The sequence below is a fragment of the Drosophila arizonae genome, chromosome 2, assembly GCF_054131065.1.
Source record: "Drosophila arizonae isolate 15081-1271.41 chromosome 2, UAZ_ARI_1.0, whole genome shotgun sequence".
Lineage (NCBI taxonomy): Eukaryota > Metazoa > Arthropoda > Insecta > Diptera > Drosophilidae > Drosophila > Drosophila arizonae.
Window position 1 is genome coordinate 3,296,724 of NC_142922.1, and position 22,439 is coordinate 3,319,162.

At 38.2% G+C, this 22,439-nt stretch overlaps 5 protein-coding genes across 6 annotated transcripts; 3 read left to right on the forward strand and 2 right to left on the reverse strand.

Annotated features, from left to right (window-relative positions):
* Positions 1–328: 328 nt before the first annotated feature.
* Positions 329–771, reverse strand: LOC108621190 (cecropin-2). The gene is made up of 2 exons (XM_018018370.2): positions 583–771; positions 329–518 (listed from the first exon to the last, which is right to left on the reverse strand). The coding sequence occupies exons 1-2, from the start codon at positions 679–681 to the stop codon at positions 426–428; spliced, it is 192 nt and encodes a 63-aa protein (XP_017873859.1). The 5' UTR covers positions 682–771; the 3' UTR covers positions 329–425.
* Positions 772–1,970: 1,199 nt separating this feature from the next.
* Positions 1,971–2,429, reverse strand: LOC108621188 (cecropin-1/3-like). The gene is made up of 2 exons (XM_018018368.2): positions 2,220–2,429; positions 1,971–2,156 (listed from the first exon to the last, which is right to left on the reverse strand). The coding sequence occupies exons 1-2, from the start codon at positions 2,316–2,318 to the stop codon at positions 2,064–2,066; spliced, it is 192 nt and encodes a 63-aa protein (XP_017873857.1). The 5' UTR covers positions 2,319–2,429; the 3' UTR covers positions 1,971–2,063.
* A 3,327-nt stretch (positions 2,430–5,756) lies between these two features.
* LOC108621187 (cecropin-like) lies at positions 5,757–6,881 on the forward strand. Of its 2 annotated transcripts, none has more exons than XR_016268674.1 (3): positions 5,757–5,964; positions 6,038–6,650; positions 6,710–6,881. XR_016268674.1 is itself a non-coding variant. In XM_018018367.2 (3 exons), the coding sequence occupies exons 2-3, from the start codon at positions 6,548–6,550 to the stop codon at positions 6,836–6,838; spliced, it is 228 nt and encodes a 75-aa protein (XP_017873856.1). In that variant the 5' UTR covers positions 5,773–5,964; positions 6,038–6,547; the 3' UTR covers positions 6,839–6,881. The 2 variants fall into 2 exon arrangements, 1 of the variants encoding a protein (XP_017873856.1); XM_018018367.2 differs by having other exon boundaries at positions 5,773–5,964; positions 6,038–6,646.
* A 479-nt stretch (positions 6,882–7,360) lies between these two features.
* LOC108621189 (cecropin-1/3) lies at positions 7,361–7,840 on the forward strand. Its single transcript, XM_018018369.2, has 2 exons — positions 7,361–7,585; positions 7,649–7,840. The coding sequence occupies exons 1-2, from the start codon at positions 7,487–7,489 to the stop codon at positions 7,739–7,741; spliced, it is 192 nt and encodes a 63-aa protein (XP_017873858.1). The 5' UTR covers positions 7,361–7,486; the 3' UTR covers positions 7,742–7,840.
* Positions 7,841–8,810: 970 nt separating this feature from the next.
* On the forward strand, positions 8,811–9,294 carry LOC108621192 (cecropin-1/3-like). Its single transcript, XM_018018371.2, has 2 exons — positions 8,811–9,023; positions 9,087–9,294. Exons 1-2 carry the CDS (start codon positions 8,925–8,927, stop codon positions 9,177–9,179), a joined length of 192 nt encoding a protein of 63 aa, XP_017873860.1. The 5' UTR covers positions 8,811–8,924; the 3' UTR covers positions 9,180–9,294.
* The last annotated feature ends 13,145 nt before the right edge of the window (positions 9,295–22,439 follow it).

A 22,439-nucleotide genomic window follows, 5' to 3' on the forward strand; every position in this document is an offset into this window, starting at 1 on the left:
TGTGCTCCTTCTTGCTGCTCATCTACATGGATCAATCCGAAGCGCACTTCCTACAAGACTCTTTCAATTCTCTTGTAAAGTTTATCAAGCGAATGTTTTCGAAAGAAGATAATCCACTTAATAAAAAATTTCTCTAATAACTAAGTAATATAAGTATATGAAGGTGCAATCAAATATTATTTTTACTACATTATTATTTGCTTAAATTAATATTATATTAATAATATTTTTACTAATATTATCACTATAAAAATCTTACTTGATAGCCAACCAGTCTAGGATCTAGGAGTATAGCTCATAACCATGATAAATAAATTATCAGTTATCATTTTTTTATTTTATTATAAGTTTATTAAAAATGTCTTATGATAATGTAATAAATAATGTACATAATTTCTACAATAAATAAGGAATCCTGTATAGGTTTAGCCTCTGGCTGTGGCGGCTACGTTCGCAGCCTGCTGAGCAATGCCCAAGCCCTGGATGGTGGCATCTCGTGTGTGCTGGCCAACACGTTCCTTCAAGGACAGATATTTTAATAAGTATTTTGTTTTGATTTGATATTAGTTGTTGGAGACTTACAATTTTCTTGCCAATCTTCTTCAGCCAACCAGCCTCGGATTGACCCATGCTGATGGCCAGGATAAGAGCAACAAAGATGAAAACCTTGTAGAAGTTCATGATGGGGTTATATTCTTTGGAATCTGGGTGTTAAGACGCGAGTAGGTTGAGCTGCTGCGGTTGATGCTGAGTGACTGATGAATTGAGTAGCCAGCCAACGTCGCTTTTATAGCTCGTATGGGTCGATGTCGCTGATAAGCCTCGCATCTCAAAAAGAACAACGACTGAACGCTCTAGGGGATTTTGTTTGGTGAAAAAGCACACTGACAAAATCCAAGTCTGTTTGTAACAAGGCGTATATGGTAGGAAAGACTAGGTATAAGAAATGTATGCATGATTCATAGAAACAATTAAGTATTTTTATATACATTAAAAAAATTTATATTATCAAAAAAACATTTTTTTTTTTAAATAATAAACTGTCATCAGAGAGTTTTTTTGTTGGCTAGAAAAATGTTAAGGTATTCAAAAATTGTAAACATTAAAAAAAATAATCAATTAACGTTGCCAAAAATTCGGGTGTTTCCGCATTCTCTCTCCCTTCATCTCTTCCGTTATCTTTCTTTCCCTCTCTCCCTATTAGCCCCTCTGATTGAACGGTCATATCAATTGTTTTTATCGGGTATTCACCAAACATATTTACCAAAATAACATAATGAAACGTCATAACTGAAAGAAATAAAAATTTGTAAAGCAAATTCAATTATAAATCTCTTTCTTTCTTAAAATTTGCTGAAGTTAATCAATGTATGGTGATTCATTAAGCAGTTAGCAGTCATCATTTCATCTCATTAAAATCTAATATTCTATAAAAGTGTATATTTGTATCAAATGTGTATAGTTATGAATAATATATAAAGTTAGGGTTAAAACACGTTAGGATAATGAAGGAGGTTACAATTAAGTTGACACTGGAGCATGCCAGCCGCAGTACTAGAAGATCCGAATAGAAGGGGGATTTCGATAAGCCAAATTAACGCTTTGTTACTTCAGTTAGCTGTGTTTTGGGCTCTGCCCCAGCTAAGAGCCATAGACTGAGCTAGGTGAATAAACTAAGGTAAATTCAATCTTTATAGAAAGCTCAAGTGTTCCAGTTGAGCAAATAAACAATGTACGAAATGTGTTCTCTAGCTGTACTGTAAATATCCATGCAATTAAAAAAATGTATTTGCCATGGAATACTTTTGGTTTACTTTCCAATCTACGTCAAATACTCTTTTAAATATTTAAATTAAAGTCGATGCACAGCTTATCAGAAGACAGCCCAGCTGTATGGAACATGTGTATTGCATAATATGTATAAAGAGAGGAGATCAAGTAGGTACTACAGTTAATAATAATATCTGTGGTTTCTGTTTGTACTTTAAATATTTATTTATAAAAGTCTTAAAAGTTAATGAAAATATATTTTTAAACTCAATAATCTGAAATTTTATATAGGTTTAGCCCCTGGCTGTGGCCGCAACGTTTGCTGCCTGTTGAGCTATGCCCAAGCCCTGGATGGTGGCATCTCGTGTGTTCTGGCCAATGCGTTCCTATAAGGATAAATCGTTAATAAATAATATGTCGAAAGTTAATTTTAGTTATTAGAAACTTACAATTCTCTTGCCAATCTTCTTCAGCCAACCAGCCTCGGATTGACCAAGGCTGATGGCCAGGATGAGGGCAACGAAAATGAAGACCTTGTAGAAGTTCATAATGGAGCTTGATATATAGAAATATTCTATAGAATTTTAAAGGAGTTTTGAGCTAGAAAGCTGTAGCTTTTGCTGTTGATGCTGAGTGACTGATGGAATGTGCAGCCAGCCGGAGTTACTTTTATAGCTCGTTTGGGTCGACGTGGCTGATAACTCTCTCCACGCGACGATACGGCGGGGAATTTGTTTGGTAAACAGAGCAATGTGAGGTGTGTTCAGTATTTGTGTTCCCGCAGATAAATATTCCAGAATTAAAGAAAAACAAAAGAAAGAAAGAGGAGGTATACAAATTTCAAAGCTGTGCGCTATTGAAAAAAATATTGAACTAGAGCTTGTTGCCTAATTATATTAAATTCTTGGGGATGTAAATGTTCTAATTTGTAGCCTTACTAAGGCAGCTATTAAATATATAATCAATTATAATTATAACAATAATCATAGTAATACTATTTGATCAGTTCTTCATTAATGTCAATTCCCTAACCTAGTGCATTCACATTAGGCCCAAGTTAATAATTCAATAATAATGAAAATTAAAATTGTAAAAATCTAGTGGAAATTTTAATTTGACTTTTACCTGAAGCTGTGAAAGCTTCTAATAATTAGTAATAGAAATCGTATTCATATTCAACTTATTTATTTACTTATATGCGAACTTCTAATAAGAATCGCGTTGTTTGCTCAGCTGCGGCTATGTGTTTTTATCCAATTGGAATTCTTCTGTTTGCTAGTGATGCAACTGTACTCGTGTGCCATTAGTATTATTGGTTGTGTGGGCGTGGTAGCGGCTCTTGTACTATATCAACCACCGAGTCAAAGACAAGGACAATGAATTAAGTCAACAGTGGGCAGCATGGGACATCAGCAGCAGGATGTGCCCACTGTCAGGATATGCCACTAATTTCCTTAACAAGTAAAAACGCTTCGGTCTTGACTTTCGCCAAAATCAAACTCAAAGCATTTCCAAGGCAACGCGGCTCTCTCTGCAGCCTTCTCCCCTTTCCATTCCCTTCCATTCCTTTCCGGTTTTCTGCTGTTTCTGCTGCGGCCTGTTGCTAAAATGTAAATAAAATCGCTCGAATTAACCGCTGAGTGACAGGCACAAGCAACATCCAGAGCTCTGCCTCTGTCATAACAGCCCCAAAGCCTAGAGAAAACATCGACTCCGACTCCGACTCCGACTCCGACTGCGACTCTGACTGCGATCCAGCTGCACAGTTTGACTTAATGCTGTTCATGTCCCTGTTAAAGACTTTGAGCGCCCAGAGAAGCGTAAATAAGACAATAAATGCAACTGGTTTTTATTTGTTGCCAGCTATTTGCATAAAATGGGAGAGGGTGATATGAAAGTTGCAGATGTTGTTTGTTGTTTGTGGCCTGCTGAAAATAATGGGCGTTAGGCACAGGTATGAAAATGAGATATACAGAGAAACAATGAGATATGAAGTTATACCAGTTAGGATAAAAATTGAAATCCCTGGAAATCAAAGGAGTCTATTTTATTTCCAGCTCGTTGATTCGTTTTATAATATATTTACTGAAAACTGAAAACTCTTCTCTAATCATATTAAAAGCTTTACACAAATTTACATACTTTTAAATGAGCTTACATAATTTTAAACCAGCTTAAATGTAAGCCAAATTGATAAAGACAAATAAAAAGAAAAGCAATTTTTTTTTTTGCCATTTTTAATTAACTGAAATTAAAATTGTAAGATGAAACAAAATGAAACGCTTTTATAGATTCAAGTAATGTTATAGATTCGAAAACTAATGAAGAAGAGCTTTCAATATTATACCGTAGTCGAGTCGCATATTTTTGTCAAATTGTGTAAGAGAGAGAACACAAAAACAACAATAATATTCATGTTGATTTAAAATTAAAATCTATATTATTTTTAGTCCATATAATATTCGTAAAAATATACATATAATAAAACGGCATTTCTCTTGCTAACTGATAAGAAAATTTTGCAGTGAAACTGACTAGAACTAGTATAATCAAGCCAGTCCACTTAATAGTCTATAAAGCTGCAGTTAAGTGATAATACAAGATGAGAAGATGAGTTAACAAAATATCATAAAGTAGTTGCAATTGGCATAGTAAAACCTAAATTAGGCTTAGTCATAGGGAAGATCCATAAACTTTCAGATATACTATTCATAAAATGCACTCTAACGTCTAAATCAACTAAATTCGAGTGCATACAAAACAAGCGAATGTGACCTTCTTATACAAGTACAGACTGTAGCTGCAATTAAGTGGTGCCTAACATGTGTATAAACATGGATATACTTCATATACATACAAATATTGTTTAGTATGTTTGCACATTTTCAGGTCCATATTAATCAGCTAGCTTTTTGTAGTGAACTTGCAGAGGTTTACTTAGGTGCTATCTGTAGGCTGCTGCGGGGAATTTTTCAGTCAATCGAACCACTTGGGATTCACATTACACAGTTCTTCTAGAAAACACAGAAGAGCAGAGCAATCAGCGTATTTAGCTGATAACTGGGGCAGATGCGCTGATAAAGCGCGATGGCAACGCCGACAAAGAGAGAAACACCAACAACAACAACAACAACGACAGCAATCAGCGAATATAACAAAAGCAAAATCAAAAGGCAAGCTCAAACAAAAAACCTGCTTTTACTGATTCTTTGTGACGTGCGTGTTTGCTCGCTCAAGTGATCCGTCATTGTCATTATCGGCAGCCCGATCGGATCAGCGACATATTCATATATACTACATACAAGTATTCCCCAGTTGTAGTCAGAATTGAAGAATTGTATTCTCTGAAAAACCCGCGAACAAATTTCATTCATAAACTCAATTTATAGTAGAAATTTGTATTTCACCCAATTCTGAGCTGCCTTTCAGGCATGACAAACATGTTTGGTGGTTACCCGATCGAAGCGCATTTGTATGACAGTTCGATCAGTCTGGCTAATTAAGTGAGAAGAATGTGAAGAATTCCCGTTGGATAAACTATTTGACAACGCTTTGTAATGTCAGGGTTGACATTATTAATTCGATTAATATGTTTTTGCTTTATAGTAATTCGTCACAATTGGCGTTTTTAATGGGGTTACATCTTTTAACTGATTGTTTTCCATCATTGACTTTCATAAACACTTTAAAGACATTATTTAAAAAATTAAAAATTTATGTAATTTCTTCAACATCTAATTTCCAAAATCTCACAGCTACAATTACATGAATATTCAGTTCAAACAAAACTGTTTGTATTCGATTATGTAAGAGAGAAGGAGACAATGTAGAAATACCTAGTAATTCTATTGGACAACCTACTTGTCCAAGCCCTGCTTGAATTTAGCGTACAAATTTGAATAAATTTGATTTTACTTTGCATTAATTAGTCACATTTGGCGTTCTAAATAGCGTTAGTTGAATCTCTAGCTGCAAGCAAATAATATATATCTTAAATTATACATACATGCATTGGGACTTATTTTTTGGTCATTGGCTCAGTATCATCATCTATAACTCTAGCTCAACTCAACATTTACATTCCACGGAAAATTAATTATGAACTTGAAGGTCTTCATCTTCGTTGCCCTAATCCTGGCCCTCAGCGTGGGTCAATCCAAAGCTAATTGGCTGGATGATCTTGGCAAGAAAATAGTAAGCCTCTAAGAAACAAAATCAAATCAAAGCAAATTACTTACGAATATACATATACCTTCTAACTTGAAAGCAACGTGCTAGTCAACACATCAAGATGCCACCCTCCAAGGCTGCGGCATTGTTCAGCGAGTTACGAAAGAAGTTGTCAAAAGTTAAACCTATTCCGAATCCATTATTAATTATTATAAAAATGCCTTTTGTATGCAATTTTAAGACGTCAAATTGCAAAAACTGATTTTTCTGTTTATAATATTTTTATTCCCCGTTCTCTTGAAGACATGACGAACATGTTTGGTTGTAACCCGATCACAGCGTATTCCTATGCCAGTTCGATCAATAGATTGAGAGAGAAAGCGAGAATGTGAATTGAGAATTTTCGGTCTACTTCGTTATGCCATACTCGGATAAATTTGATTGGATTACTAGTAATTAGTCACATTTGACGGTCAAAATAGGTATTCATAGCACCATAACTGAAGACAAAGGTTTTATTTCTTAAGGCACATATATTATGACTTGTGTCTAGTTCAAGTCGCAACTTTCACAGTAAACGGAATATTTCTGTACGCCAAAGACCAATATGAAGTTCTACAAAATCTTCATCATTGTTGCCCTCATCCTGGCCATCAGCATGAGACAATCCGAGGCTGGTCTTGCTGGTACGACTGTCACGGCAATTGTAGGTAGTCAATAGCTTAAATCAAATCAGAACAACTTACTTATCAATGGTTTATTCATATAGACAAATATTGGACAGGCTATTAAAAATATCTACGTCGCTGGCTGGGAAAAGGTTAAAGAGGTAACCAATAAAGTGGTCAGTGCAATTAAAGCAAGAAATGGACAACCCGATACATTAAGAGCATATTAATAAACACTGTAGAAACACAATAAAAAGAAAAGTAAGCTTGTTATTAATTTTAGTACCTCCCTCTGTATGGTCTGTATAAATTATCTAAATACGATAATTGAAAGTGGATATGAAGAAAATCGAATGGTGAACTAAAATATTTATATTTGCTTAACTCCACTCGAGCACTTTAACTTCTCATAAAGCATATTGTATAAAGTCACGAGACTGAACTTTGATTGAAAATGTTTTCAATTTGCGAATTACTTAATATATTTTTGACTTCACAATAATCAATCTGAATTTACAGCTTGTATAGAATACAGATTTATTTGACAATATAATAATACTTTTTGTTTAAATGATTTACAAATACATAAATATCATACGAAGCGTACATATTGAGCTTGTGACAACAGAATTGGATTTAAAGCGGGTGTTTTTCACCTCGAAAAATCCCCTAATTCATCCATCCATTCACTGTTCCGTGTTTTACCTAAGAGCTTATCAGCGCCTGTATAGATAACGCGAGCTATAAAAGCGACGCTGGCTGACTACCCAATTCATCAGTCATTTGGCATCAGCAGCAGCAGCAGCAGCAGCAGCAGCTAAAACTCAAGTCTTAACTCCCAGATTCCAAGGAATATACTTCAATAATACAACTTCAACATGAACTTCTACAAGATCTTCATCTTCGTTGCCCTCATCCTGGCCATCAGCATGGGTCAATCTGAGGCTGGTTGGCTGAAGAAGATTGGCAAGAAAATTGTAAGTCTCCAACAACTAAAATCAAATTAAAACGCATTACTTATTAGAGATGTATCCTTCTAGGAACGCATTGGCCAGCACACACGAGATGCCACCATCCAGGGCTTGGGCATTGCCCAGCAGGCTGCGAACGTGGCTGCCACAGCCAGGGGTTAATGCAACATTTCTTATTATTCATTAAAAATACTTATTTATTTTATTATTCTAAGACTTTAAATAATAAATATTATAAATATATTTATCAAAAATAAACAACCCATGACTTTTAATTTTCTCTGTAGCACCTTCCAAAAGGCATTTATTAAGTATTTATTTGCTCAGATTGCGGCCTTGAGCTTCCTAGACAAACTCAACTAAGCGTAGCTCAACGCATTCTAGGGCATGATCATTCCAATAATTCCATGCTTACTATAGGGATGAGCTTGCGTTGCTCAGCATCTCGTCGCCTTTTATAGGGCAACTAATGTAGTTGCATTTGAATCTAGTTTTAACATCACTTTCCTCGCACGTGTTATATATATTTACATTCATGTATACTTATATATGTATATTAATATATACACAATATATATATGCGTAATCAATGATATTACCACCAAAGATATTTTATTCAAATTTAGAAAAACATAAAAACAAAATTAGTTACAAACTATAAATTTGTAATTTGATTATTTTTTTTTCTCTTAATTATTTGTATTTGTATTTGTATTATAGGTATCTAGTCTCAATTCGAGTTGACTCTATTTTGCTATGTTATGAGTGCGGCCGTGCAGCTACCCGAGAGTTCAATTCCGATTGGCTAATTGAGAAGAGAGAGACAGAGAGTGAGTGAGAGAGATAGACATAGAGAGAAAGAAAGAGAGACAGAATCAGTGAAAGCGAGAAAGACAGAGTCAGAGAGAGAGAGAGAGAGAGAGAGAGAGAGAGAGAGAAAAAGAGAGAGAGAGCAAGAGTTGTTAACTTACTAATAGTCTTTCTAAATATATTTGTTTGATGGGATATACTTTTACACATTTAAAAACACTAAAAAACACTTTATTGCTTGAATGATTCATAGATATATTTCTTAAATATAGCATACCATACCATCGCATGTTCCCATGGCGGCACCCGTGTGCTTTTTCGCCAAACAAAATCCCCTCGTGCGTTCAGCCGCCGTTCTTTTTTGAGATGCGAGGCTTATCAGTGGCGTCGACCCATACGAGCTATAAAAGCAATGCTGGCTGACTACACAATTCATCAGTCACTCAGCATCAGCAGCAGCAGCTACAGCTACTCAACCTCCTCAAGTCTTATCCGCCAACTTCCAAGGAATATACTTCAATAATACAGCCTCAACATGAACTTCTACAAGATCTTCATTTTTCTTGCCCTCATCCTGGCAATTAGCATGGGTCAATCTGAGGCTGGTTGGCTGAAGAAAATCGGCAAGAAAATTGTAAGTCTCCAACAACTATAATCAAATTGAATCACATTAATTATTAACGATTTATCCTTATAGGAACGCATTGGCCAGCACACACGAGATGCCACCATTCAGGTCTTGGGCATAGCTCAACAGGCAGCTAACGTTGCGGCCACAGCCAGGGGCTAAATGTATATAGAATCTATTATTATTTATTTTTAAAATATATTTATTTCATAATTGTAAGATTTTTATAATAAATACTGTGAATACATTGAACAAAAAGAACTAAATTAATATTGATTTATTATTAACTGTAGTAGCCACTTGACCACATCTCTATCTACATACTCCGAAATTGAAATACATACACTACCAGGTCTTTGTCATTTATCAGTTGGAGTTTTGAGTTTCATAAAAAGAAGAGAAATATTCCAAAAACTAAAACTTTGCTGTTCAGTTCAAAGAATTGTTTTTAGTAAACTTGATTTTAATATTAAGATAATTATATTAGTCACTTTAGTTTTGCCATTGAACCTGTTTCGCAATGATTACTAATTAAAATGAACTACTTTTTAAACTAAACGGGGTTTCGTTCAAAGAGTAAATTCCAGGAAATACGCCAATGATTCAGTTTAAAGTATTCAATTTTAGCTCAATTTTAATAAAATTTGAGTTCTAATAAACTCTCTAACCAAAATTATCCCAGGGCTCAAACCGACTGTTCCCATGACTCATCAAACATGATTTATTTAAACACTGCAATATTTGACTAAATAAAATCCCCATTGAATCAAATTCACGCTTTAGGCTTTTGGGTATAAAAGCGACTGCTACTAGCCAAGTCGATTATCAGTTAAGCAATTTCTATTGATATAGAAATATCTGCAACTTTGACATTAACTTTCACAAGATCTTGGCTTTACCGATTTTGGCCATTTGCATGGGCCAGGCCACACACATTTTTATCAATCTAGTAGTTAGGTAGATATATTTATTTTTGCAAGCAAAATCGAGACTAAAAATGCAGCTCAAGTGATTCTACAAAAGTGATATAATATAGTTTTATATGCTTCAATAAGACTCATTTCTAATTTAACCTTAAACTAGATTTGCTATGCAATACGAGACCAATAAATCAGGAAATAGATCGTCAATAGCCTATACCCTTAGGTTTTCAAGATCTTGTGACATCACAAAAAAATTATACTTTCTTTACAACTCCATTAGCTGAAAGTATTAATCATTTAGAGAGGCAGAGAAAGAGAGAGAGAGAGAGTAGGGCAATAGGACAGTTCGACTTTCAGAACAAAGTCTTCCGAAAAGTGTGACAAATATACAATTTCTATTGAACTATATGCAAATAATAATTATAATAATATATTTCACTTATGTTAAAAAACTACAATTATGCGAATATGTGGATTATAATATACAATAACATACTTTCTATTTATTTGTCGAGCAATGTAAATGCAATTCAAACTCCATTTACATGAACGATATGTCGACGTAGGTACAGTTCTTCATATTTATATTGTTCACACAGGGTTGGTTTGGGTTCGGTTCCCACAGTTAGGGTAAAATACCACCAATTGTAAGAAACAAGTGTAAGAGCTCCCTTGGCAATAGACCCGGGATCTATATGAGTGCCGCGCCTGCAGCCTTTGTTGCTGGTCATTTTGAGCATAAAACGCGTTTAAATGTCAAAACACTTGTAAATCGCACATACGCACACAAGCACACACACACCACACACATGTGTGTGTGTGTGTAGTTTGCTTTGATTTTAGTTACATTTGGGAGCAGTTCCGGCACGTGACCACAAAGTTTACATTAAATTAACAGCGTGCCCTATGAAAATATCATGCACAGACCCGACTACCGAGTTGGCAAATTAAAGCAAGTCAGAGTTGGCAGAGCAAGGTTGCTCTTACAGGATTACCTGCCTGCCTGCCACACAGGGCATTTCAACTGCCAAAGTGAGCAAATGAATTGAATTTGAATACGAATTCAGTCTAATTACAGCTGCACAACTTCAGCGGCTTAGCGCAACTCGCCTGGGAAATCGACAGGCCGCATCTCCGCGCTTCCGATTTTATTTTTCTTTTTTATTAGCCACCTTTGGCGGTTGTAAAGGAAGAAAAACGAGAAGTACACGACTGCCTGATACTCGTTAAGGATGAAAAATAAATAAATTTGTAAAGATTTATGTTTTTTATGTTTATTCGTATCATTGTGGGTCTCTAGAGTAGGAACAGCTATGGTAGATGTATGCACTTTGAGTCGCTAGATGCGTTATAGATCAGTTGAAATATCATACAACTATAGAACTGTAAAGTCCTTGCTTTAAGCAATTGTGTTTCCTTATATTGTGTGTGTATTATGTTTTTTGATCGAATTCTAGAGATGATTTTTAGGAACCCAGCCAGCGGCTCTACGTTTAATATTGTTAGTTAAGAGTAGCAATTAGAGCAATAAAATAGATTCGTAAGAGCTTTGTCTATTGGTTCCCTCTTCTCTCTTTCCTTGCTTCTCTCGCTCGCTCAGCGCTCGGCTTGATTATGCTTCCAACTCCAATTCAAACTTCTACATCAGCGGGTACGATAACATATTTCAAACTTCTCCACATCATATCGTTGGTATATTCTATCAAACCAATATACTCCCTTTTCACTTAATGAGCGGGCATTAAGGACAGTAGCTGGCAGCACATGGTTTGAATTATTGACAGCTTAGGCGTCGCAAGTGCCAGTCAATCATTATCATTTGAGCCGGCATTTGAATAACAATAAAGATCAGGCGAAATTCTAATTTATGCATTGATTTCGACCTCCCCCTTCGCCAAGCTGCCTCGGAGCTTATGTAATAATCATTTTTAAATTACATATAAAAAGAGAGAAGCAACGCCACAGCTTCTAAGTAATTTAACAACTTCCTGACGCCCGCCCGCAGCGCAGATTGTAAAATTTCTCTCAATTTTAGCTGAAAGCTGGCGTCGTAAATCCCAGAAAATCATCTGTAAGCCGCGCATGGGGCCGCATCAAACAACACTTGAAAGTATGTTGAAATATTGTAATATGCGTCGCAGATAGCCTATAGATAGGATATATATATTGTATATGCAGAGAGAGAGAGACAGGGAGAGGGGGAGAGAGAGCGAGGACACCCCGTGTCGCCTGACTCTTCAGAATGCGTTTACAATCCATTGAGAAGCTGGCGATGTATCAATAATATTGTTGCCCAAACCTCGTCGAGTTCAAAAAGGTGGTGAAAGTGGTTCGACCCGCGGCACATGTAGCACAGTGTAGGGCCAGGGACGGGCCTGGTTACAGCTAAAAATAATGTTTGACTTAATTTCTTTTATGGCTCAATATAACCATTATTCGCACTACTTGAGCACCCGGCCAAGTGGCGCTTGGGCCGCATAATCAGCAAATTTAAATTCAATTCGCTTGTCGCTCGCCGATTTTAAAATGTTCGCCCTTAAGGCAGATGGGGGCGACAGGATGACAGGGCAACAGGGCAGCTGGGGGCGTGGCGGGTGTCAGCCGCACACGCCAAAGTCGTGCCACAAATTTACGAACCTTTGCCGAGCTCTGCGGCTTTGATTGCGGCTGAATCTCGCTCGTTCTGTGCAAATCTTTGCCAACAATTTGGCAACTGTGAAGCACTTTCCCGCAATTTATTTCAGCGTAACATAATTTATCATATTTAAATAACCATAAACCGTTACATATAGTTATGATAAAAGTATATGTATGTAGTAAAATTATAATAGATTTAAAGTTTTGCTGAGCTTTAATTTCTTTGAAATTAAGAATTTCCATACACGAACTTCTACTCTCATGGCGAGAAAAATCGATTTGAACTTAATATAAAAGCTATCAGCTTAGTTTGTGATTAAACACGTAAGCTAGGTCTGCACCAGTCTTTAAACTAAGCTTACATAATCGCTCGCTCTGCCTCTCTCGCTCTCTCTCTTTTAGTTTTCTTTAGTTTGTTTTTAGTGAGTCTATTCAAAATGCGTTATAAATCATGTATGAAAACCCCATTTTGTTCTGCATTTCATATAAATTGTTGTTATTTCTTGTTGTATTTTTGGATAGAAAACCAAAATACGCTCGCCTCTGACATGGAAAACAATGCAAAAAACAATTCAATTTATAAAATATTTTTGGTTTCATATTTGACTATTTTTTGTGTGTATTTTCGCTCGATATTTTCGTTTTGTGGAATGGTTGACTGAATGCACAGCACGAGCACATGAAAAATGTGATGATATATATTTTCTTATATTTTTTTTTATTTTTATTTTGGTCTGAATTGAGGCATTTCATTTCATACGCATTTCAATGGCTTTTGTTGAAGGACTCACATGTCGCCTGGCTCGTTTGCCCAGATTTATGGCCGGCTTGACGATGGCGCATTACATTGTCCAAATTAATAAAGGTGCCCCCCTGGCCCGGCCCGGCCCGGCCCGGCCCGGCCCGGCCCGCCCCGGCGCTCAGCCGCCTTTGGCCTGAGGTTCTCTGCTCTTCGAACCCTGAACTCTCACCCCTTTTCAGACCATGGCGCAACAATTTAATAAACACTCGAGCGCTCTGTCCTTTTTTGGGTGCATTTCGAGCATAAATTGAAATTGTTTTGTATCTCTGTGAGACACAACAACAACAGCAACAACAACATGAACTATGCTGCCTCTATGCATTGTGTTTAGGCATTCAACTGCGCGTGTTTGTGCATAGTCCTCGTGCAATAAAAAGAATTATTGAAATGCTGTCGATTTCCACACGAATGACCCACAATGAGAATGACAAGCCTTTTTCGCCAGATCAACATAGTTCGCGCGAGGGTGATAAGGTTTGCCCATAAACATATACATATATACATATAAGTATATATGAATAATATTGCTTATGAATAGTTGAGCAAAATGAATTCCTATATCATACAAGTGTGAGTGCTCTTAACTGGCTGCATGACAAATATTTACCATATGCCTTTTAATATCTTTAGAGAGAGATTCCAAAGATTCCGTGAAGTGGCAATTCATGGGGATTCCTTGTGTAATTTGATAAGTCTTTTTAAGATCAGAATAAACAAAATATATATTGTATACTAAATTGAAATATTTAAGATTGCATTTCTTTACTAAACTATCTGATCTTTACTAATCTAATCTCTTGTCTTCAGACTTCCTCAAAAGTTTCTTCTTCTGTGACGTTGTCTTGTGGCAAGTATGTTTAGGATCTGTGTACTACTTTAAGCATCATATTTTGTACTTTTTGTTATTCAATAAAAAACATTCTATTAATCTCCATATAGATAAGCTGGCAATCCAATTAAAACTTGTACCACACGCACACACACTTACACACTTTTGACTCTCAATTCAATTAATAACAATTTAACGGTTCGTGGCACAGAATCCAATTGCCAGTTGCCCGTTGCTCGATTATGAAGATAAAAGAAAATGTGGCCAAGCGTTTTCCTCTGACAGGCGCACGTCACTTTTTGCCCGGTCACAAATTAATCTCGATCCGAGGCAGCCCAAAAAATTATTAATGAGACGCATGTGTGTGTGTGTGCGAGTGAGAAAAGTCTTAGCCCGAGTAAAAAAAAAATGCGAAGGACTTGGCACCCTCATTAACGGGAAATTAGTTTTTCCCGGCATATTTGCTGCTCTGATTTCTGAGCTGGTGTCAAACTGGAAGTAACAAAGAATTTTCCTGGGGTGATTAAATGCGGAAATGAAGCAAACAGCTTGAGCGGACTGCTCGACCAATTGAGTATCGCAGAGGTGTGGTGTGTGGTGTGTGGCAAAGCGCATAATATTAGAGACCAGCCAGCAAGGACAATAACGGGAACACCGAAGAGGATTAACTGAACTTTCGGCCCAGTTCTTGTCCCGTCTCGTGTTGCCCGGCGTTATTTTTATTTGAATTAATTTTTCGTGCGACGGCACTCAAGTGCCACACATAAATCCTTGAAGCGTTGCATTGTCCTCGGTGTCTGCGAGTGTCCTTTGAGTGCACTTAATTATGCGGAAGTAGGAATGCGAATGGCTTCGCGTGTGTCTATGTGTGTGTGTGTGTGTGTGTGTGAACGGTCTTTCCTGACATTTCTGACTTATTTTACATCAAATTTGCCGCAATTATTTTCCATTTTTCCAACGCCTGCGGCTGATGAGCGTCAAATGCAGAGCGAAAACTCCAACTGTGGTACAGTTGTGTGCAACACGTTGCCGTGGCACCTTCGAGCGTTGCACGTTGCTTCCTGCCTTTATTCTAAAATTTCAATTACCAGTCACTCAGCATTGTTTGCCATTCGTTGTTTGGTTTATTGATATGCTCGCCAGTCCCTTGGGATACTTCCCAAGTCAAGCCAAGCCAAGCTGCCTGTCATATTGCGTTTGTTCTGTTTTCTTTTTTTTTTTTTTTTTGTTTCGTTTGTTGCTCGCCCCCAAATTGATGCCCTGCCAATAATTTGTTTAATGGCAGCGTAAAAAATTAGACCATATTGAATGTCAATTGTTTGATTTTTTGATTAAGGGTCCACAGAGTCCACAGTGCCCGGTCTGTTGCCTGTCCAACTGCCTGGCTGACTGCCTCCGTGACTCCTGCTGCCTGATTATGTCCTGGCCGGAGCTACCTCTCCACACTGATTAAATATTGAAAGAGTAAAGTATGTAATGTAATATGAACCCGCAACCGACCGCAGACAAAACCTTTATTTTTTCGTTTTTACAAATTCGGTTGTTGTGTTTGTAAGTGGAGAGTGTTGCATCTGCCCTCATAACTTTTATGAATGACAAGAGATGTGCGTGCATTATACTTGAATTGCTGTAAAATGCTGAATATGCTGAAAATATAGTTTAGTTTGATATGAACCCTCTAAGTTTTTCAGAAAAAGATATATTCATAAATTATATCAATCATATATATGTTAAAATTTTAAAAATTTCAATGGAAGGAACAAATCAAGAATTTATTAGAAAAACAGAAATTCGAGCTGATGTGTGGTTTGCCTGGTTTATAGTATGGTATCCTAAGATGTATTTTCTAATGTCCTTGTCATATTGAGTACATTTTCCATTAGCTTAGTGCGCTGCTAGCGTATGTAACCCTTCTTTATGCACCACTATATCATATACTTTCGTGAAAGATTATAATTCCCAAATAAATCTTTTCAGTTTGAAGCTCAATGTCAATGACAATGCAATAAATTTTTAAATTTAATGGAAAAGTTTCTTTTATAAAACTAAATCTCAATTCTCAAAAAGCAGACGCTTTATTCTCGACTTATGGTAGAACAAGTAAGAAGACTCTAGTCGAGACTGCTCGACTAGGAGATACCCTGAACCCTCTAAGCTGATATTCTAATCATTCTGCACTTCTTTTATGCACACATACATACAGATGCATCCACACGCACGCATAAGCCTGCGCTCTGCTAACTGCGCAGTAAGCAACGACTGCGCTTAAATATGTGTGTAAGTTCCAAAGCACAAGTCTCTAGTACTTGAAATGCGTTTTTTACAAATTGGTGGAGAAGGGGGCGTGGTATCCAAAATCTGTAAATTACAAAATCTTTGTATGGAATAACTTTATATACAACACAAATTTGAACACTCCAGGTCTAAAAATGTTCAAATTAGGCTAAAAAACAAAATCAATTTTTCGATTATTCTCGATAAAAAAGTTATCAGACGAATTATCGAAAAACTAAAGCAAACTCGTACTGCGTATGGTACTCACGAGTATGCATGCCAAATTTCAGCTCTCTAGCTCTTATAACTTCTGAGATCGACGCACTCATACGGACGGACGGACGGACGGACGGACGGACGGACAGACGGACAGGGCTATATCGACTCAGCTCGTCACGCTGATCAAGAATATATATACTTTGTGGGGTCTGCCACGCCTCCTTCTGCCCGTTACATACTTTTTCACAAAACCATTATACCCTGATTTCCCATTTTCAATGGGTTCAGGGTATAAAAATTGTTAGCTTCTAATTTCCAACGGCTACAGCTGTCACAGTTTCATTTTTTACTAAAACTCCGTGGGATCATTAATCAAAACTCTTTACGCCAACAAGATATTAGCATAACGAGCTGTAAAGGAAACCCAATACCTACCCTCCACCCACATGCCCCTACCCCTCTTAGATGTGGCTAAAAAGCAAAGCTATGTCAATTTACGCAACACAAAGCGCTAGGAAAAACCATTTTCGCCAAGGCTTAAAATTGCAAAACGGATATGAAAAGTCAGACAGTCAAGCCGAAGAAGAAGGAGAGGGAGAGATGAAGAGATTCAGTTGAGGCAGCACACATGTGCTGCAGTTCCCAGTCTGCACGATTTGCCACAAAGCCTTTTCGCGCTTTTCACTTTATGCGTATTTCTAGGCAAAAATATCATTAATTTTAGCGGCTGGAGGGGGTGGAGGGAGGTAGCGGGGGCGTGGCAGGACGGCCTGTTGATGATGCTGTTGGCATTTTCAACGTTTCATCAGTTGACAACGCCCCAGTCGTCAGGACACTTTTACTTGCCACACATGCCACATGCCCCAAGCCACTTGTTGTTGCTGTTGTTGTTGTTGTCGTTGCGATTTTTATGAATTTTTGCAAAGTTGAGTGCGAAACATATGTCGAGCTGCTGCGCGTTACAGTTTGACGTGCCACTGATTGGCGCCAGTCTCTCGAACGGCAAAGGGAACGGGTACGGGGCAAGAGCAGTGGCTATGGCAGGGGCATGCCCCTTGGCTGTTGCTGACGCCCAGCTTTGCTTAAATGAATGCAAATTTTTTTATTTAAACATTACGGTAATGGCATTGAGCTGTCAATATGTTTGTCTTTTTATTGTTGCTGCTGCTGCTGCTGCTGCTGCTGCTGCATGCGGCACAGTCAAAGGTGGCAAGTCTAGCACGGATGTGGCATGCGGCATGCGGCGTGTGGCATGTCTGCTGCTGACAGCTTGAAAAATGGCAAATAGCGAGCGTAGTCAATTCCCATAGCATCCTAAATCGAATCGAATTCATGAATATTCGCAATGTAAATTAGAGCAGTGGAGCTGGAATTTGTATAACGAAATTTGCGCAATTAGCTGAAAGTGAGAAATTTAGATTATATATTTGAAAAAAAAAAAATTTTTTTTGTTTTTTTTTTTAATCTGCTCAAAGTTGACAAGCTCTATATATCTACATATATAAGGTAAATCATAGGGGGAAGACAATATTCAATTCATAATAGTAGCGTGCATGAGTTGATTGAGTTGAAATTCTGAATATTTTTTCATCAGAAGAACTCTTTATTAATATAATACATTTTTTGTATAGTGAAAAAGGCAGTACAATTATTCTAGATGATAATTAAATGTATACCAATAAACAAGTCGGCTAAGTCAAATATGTTGGGCGTGGGATATGAATTGGAATTGGAATTGGGAAGCTTCCTACGGATCAGCATGGAGCTCAGAGCATCACCAGAAAGCATCTAACATACATGAGCGAGGCAAACCCTCATAAGATTTCGCTGTGCTGAAATGGAATTTATTGTCCTAGAGAAAGAGACCGAAGAGAAGGGAAAAACAATTAGGTATAGAGAGATTTCGCATAAAAGACAACCAACTTGCTGGAGTTGCACTGTTTTTAAAGATCCAAATCAAGCCTATCGTACAGGAACCTAAATGTATTGTATTGAAAAGGTGAGTTCTATAGAGGTTCCATCTGTGTGTAGTATGGTGCGTGGTATCAAACATGTGCGATGCTTCACTAATAGAATGGAACGATGCTTAATTTAATATCATTGCATAAGAATACTAGAGTCCCCAACACTCCAGCAGAGCTTTCATAACTCACAATCTGCTGCATTTATCATGACACACATTTTGACTTACACTGCACGCTGCGATTACTGGGAAAGAGCCATAAAAATTATTAATGAATTACAAGCAACAACGAAATGAATAATTTCAGCCAATAAAAATAGAACAACTGGGCAATATCAGATTTCGTCATTTCGTCATTTCGATCCAAGAGGAGGGAAAAGGAACAGTTGCAGCTCGATCGCGTGCCGGCCAAAACAAATCATTAATCATCGAACTGTTGCAATTTCCGTGTGGTTGGGGCTGTGGTTGAAATTAATTTTGTAGAAAAATACAAAACGCCCCAGGCGCGACTTGTAGGGGGTAGGAGGAGCGCAGGAGCGGGGGAGTGGAGGAAGGAGTGCTACACATAGGCCGAGGGTGGCTGGAGCTGAGTGCCAAAGCCTCGGGGACCAAAACAACATTAAAAACTACTAAAAAGGCGGCAAAGCGATGGGCGGGGGGGAGCTCGAGCTGGGCGGCTGCTGAGGCCTGTGTCTGACACATGCGGCGCTTCATTTTTTACGAGCATCCCACAGAAAAAGAGAAGCAGAAAAACTTTCACACATTGTTGTTAGGATGTGTAGCGAAAGCGCTGCGGGATATTTGTGACATGCCCCGCCCACCCAACCAACGCCCAGCACACACACACACACACTCAGACACACACTGAGCCACACTCGAACACCCAGAGTTCGAGTTCGAGCTCGAGTCGGGGTCACAATCGGGTGTTCATTGTAAATAACGATTTGCGACGATTTGTGTCAGGGCTGATGACGTCGCGTCACCGTCCCCGTCGATATCATTGATACTTTGTCAAACGTGTAAATTACATGGCGCGTTCCGCGCTTGCGATTTATTTCTCACATGCAAATTTTGCCGAAAAACCCGTTAGATGACGGCGACATCATCATCATTATTCAAAGAGCTTGGCAAATCCCAATGGAGTCGAGGATGCCACGCGCTGGCTGAATCCAGTTCGCAAACTACTTTAAAATTTCAACCAATTTCAAATGACTTCTTGTCACACATGTGGCCTGGTCGGGGCAGGAGGCGGAATAGGAGGAGGAGGAGTGAAGGCTTAGCTGGGTGCTAGGACATTGCATCGTTAGTGCAAATCGCATCAACGCGCGTTTTGATTGATGTCAGACGCTTGTAAGTCGCCGCGCTCCATCCACAATCCCTCGCAGCCCCTGCGGTTTGACTTTAAGCCTAACCCCTTTTCCTGCCTCCGCTGCTGCTCAACGCTTTGACATGCGCTCGTCACGCCAGTTTTCAGCAGTTTTTCACGCGTTCATATTTTGTAATATTTTTGTCGGGAAAGCTTCGTTTTTTGCATCTGTGATTTATGTGGGCCCAAAGGGATGACTCTGCATTGGGGGAGTTGTGTTGTTTATAAGGGTTAAGCTGTTTCAATTTCACGTGCACTGATTAGGTCAGATAAGCATGATAATGTTAAGATTGTGTCATGTTTGTGGGCCGTTCACAGTTTGACACTCACACACACATATATTCAAATGAGCGCACAGTGGCTGTCAAACTGTAGCCAACTGTCGCACTCGTGTGCATTGGCCAGTGAACTATGTGCACACTTCTTGAGCTTGACCGGTCGGCAGTTAACCAGTCGTGGAGTTGCCAGTCATTTATCAAATCGGTGACTGTGGCAACTCTGGCTTAGCCGGTTTGAAGAGCGTGCGACAAATGTGCAAACAAATGCCCGTTATTCACGCTCAATGACTTTCAATTAGGACAGCAGGCGATCTTTCTCCAACCGTTTTGTGCCCTACAGCCCTGGTCAAGTGCGCGTCCAGTTGCCATGTTAATTGGCTAACACGCAAAGGGGTTAAACGTGCCCACTGTCCACCCCAATGGGCAAGGCCAGCTACGGGCGCGCATTGTCCATCAAATTGCCTTGATGATGCAGCAAACTTCAAAAAGTATTTTTCTGCTCGTTAGTTGCGTAATTTTTCGAAATTTCTAATCTGCAGACTGTACCCGAAACCGTTAAGAAATTCATTGGAATTACTCCAAACATTATTTTGCTGGTCATTCTGGGCATTGTCTGCGCAATGAATTTGTCAATAAGCCCGACATGTTCGTGTGTGGAATATACATTTAGTTGAGATATTGCTATTGGGAAGGCATTGCTTAGTTTTTGCAATCAAGTTGGATAGTAAAGTGACTTTAAAAACTATTTCTTTACAACTTGAACTCAATACATTTCCTTGAATTATAAATTGATATATTGGATCTGCAAATTTAAGGAGATACAAGTTTCAGCATAACGGACTTCGTCCTAAGAGACTTTAAATACAATTTTCAAATAGCTTTAAATATATTCATTGAATTCTATAAACAGGGATGCCCGTCAGCGGGCAGAGACTCTTAAATTAAATAAATAATAAATTGATTTTTTGTTTGATTATTATTTTCTGCAAGTCATTCTCTTAATTGATTGCAAATCCAAAAACATAGAAAATAGATTGAGCACAGCTCGTGTGTGGAATGTATAACAATCTTCAAATGTCATCAATGAAGAAGAGAGAGAGAAAATAAAGCAAATAAAAAGGAAATGCAGAAATGATATGAAATAGCTGAAAGAAATTCTAAATAAAAAACTAAAAAAAAGTTAAATATAATTTGATATCATTTAGCAAAGTTAATTTAATATCGAACTGCATAACGTGTTCATAGCAGGTAACAGTTCGCTCTTTCTCTATCTCTCTCTCTTTCTCTCTCCCAGTGACATTGCGTACAGTTGCGTGCAAAATATAATAGAGATGCGCTTCCTTTATATCTATTATTACCAATATATATATAACATATACACACATATATGTACCTATATAAGGCATGCAAATGGCGTACGCTTTTCTTTCATCATTTCCATTTTTGCAGCCGCCTTTTGAAAGCAATTGAAGCAGAAATGCCTCAAATCATGTTCCACATGACAAACAGTACTAATGTTGGCAAACTTTACGACTTTCCGCAATGCAAACACCGGCTCCAAGAGCCAACCCTTTAATGAAACATGCGACGGGTTGCCCTCGCAACAACAACAGACAGCAACAACAAAAAAATCCGCAAACTTTAAAGCAAACAACAGCAGCAGCAGCAGCAGGAGCAGGATCAGCCCCTCCTCCGGCTATATACACTCTGCTCTGTTACTCAGATGCGTTTGACAAAATGACAACCATGGTCCAGGGTCCATGGTGCTCCTCATGCCAAACGGATTGTGCCCATTGATTGCTCTAGCCGGGTGACTGCTAACTGGTGAACGATAACTGGTGAACGGTGGCTGCCTCGTGCCTCGTGTCTCGTGCCTCGTGCCTCCTGCTGGTTGCTGTTTGGCGGTCGCCTGCGTCTGCTTCACGCTTTATTGGTTCCATTTCGCATGTCAAGTTCTCCGTCCACCTCGCGGCTAATTTGCAAATAATATGCATGTGGGTGTATCTCTCTCTGAGTGTGTGTGTGTTTGTGTGAGTGCGTCTGTGCGTTGCTAGCATGTAAATTTTTGGCAAAAGGGATGCCATTCTCAAGCATCCACGAGCTCATCTATTTTTGTTTATTCGCTTTGGCG

Coding starts and splice junctions, on each gene's coding strand:
- LOC108621192 (XM_018018371.2), top strand. CDS start 8,925: ATGAACTTCTACAAGATCTTCATTTTTCTTGCCCTCATCCTGGCAATT. Junction 9,024..9,086: donor AGAAAATCGGCAAGAAAATT/GTAAGTCTCCAA, acceptor TTATCCTTATAG/GAACGCATTGGCCAGCACAC.
- LOC108621188 (XM_018018368.2), bottom strand. CDS start 2,318: ATGAACTTCTACAAGGTCTTCATTTTCGTTGCCCTCATCCTGGCCATC. Junction 2,157..2,219: donor AGAAGATTGGCAAGAGAATT/GTAAGTTTCTAA, acceptor TTATCCTTATAG/GAACGCATTGGCCAGAACAC.
- LOC108621187 (XM_018018367.2), top strand. CDS start 6,548: ATGAAGTTCTACAAAATCTTCATCATTGTTGCCCTCATCCTGGCCATC. Junction 6,647..6,709: donor GTACGACTGTCACGGCAATT/GTAGGTAGTCAA, acceptor TTATTCATATAG/ACAAATATTGGACAGGCTAT.
- LOC108621190 (XM_018018370.2), bottom strand. CDS start 681: ATGAACTTCTACAAGGTTTTCATCTTTGTTGCTCTTATCCTGGCCATC. Junction 519..582: donor AGAAGATTGGCAAGAAAATT/GTAAGTCTCCAA, acceptor CTGTCCTTGAAG/GAACGTGTTGGCCAGCACAC.
- LOC108621189 (XM_018018369.2), top strand. CDS start 7,487: ATGAACTTCTACAAGATCTTCATCTTCGTTGCCCTCATCCTGGCCATC. Junction 7,586..7,648: donor AGAAGATTGGCAAGAAAATT/GTAAGTCTCCAA, acceptor GTATCCTTCTAG/GAACGCATTGGCCAGCACAC.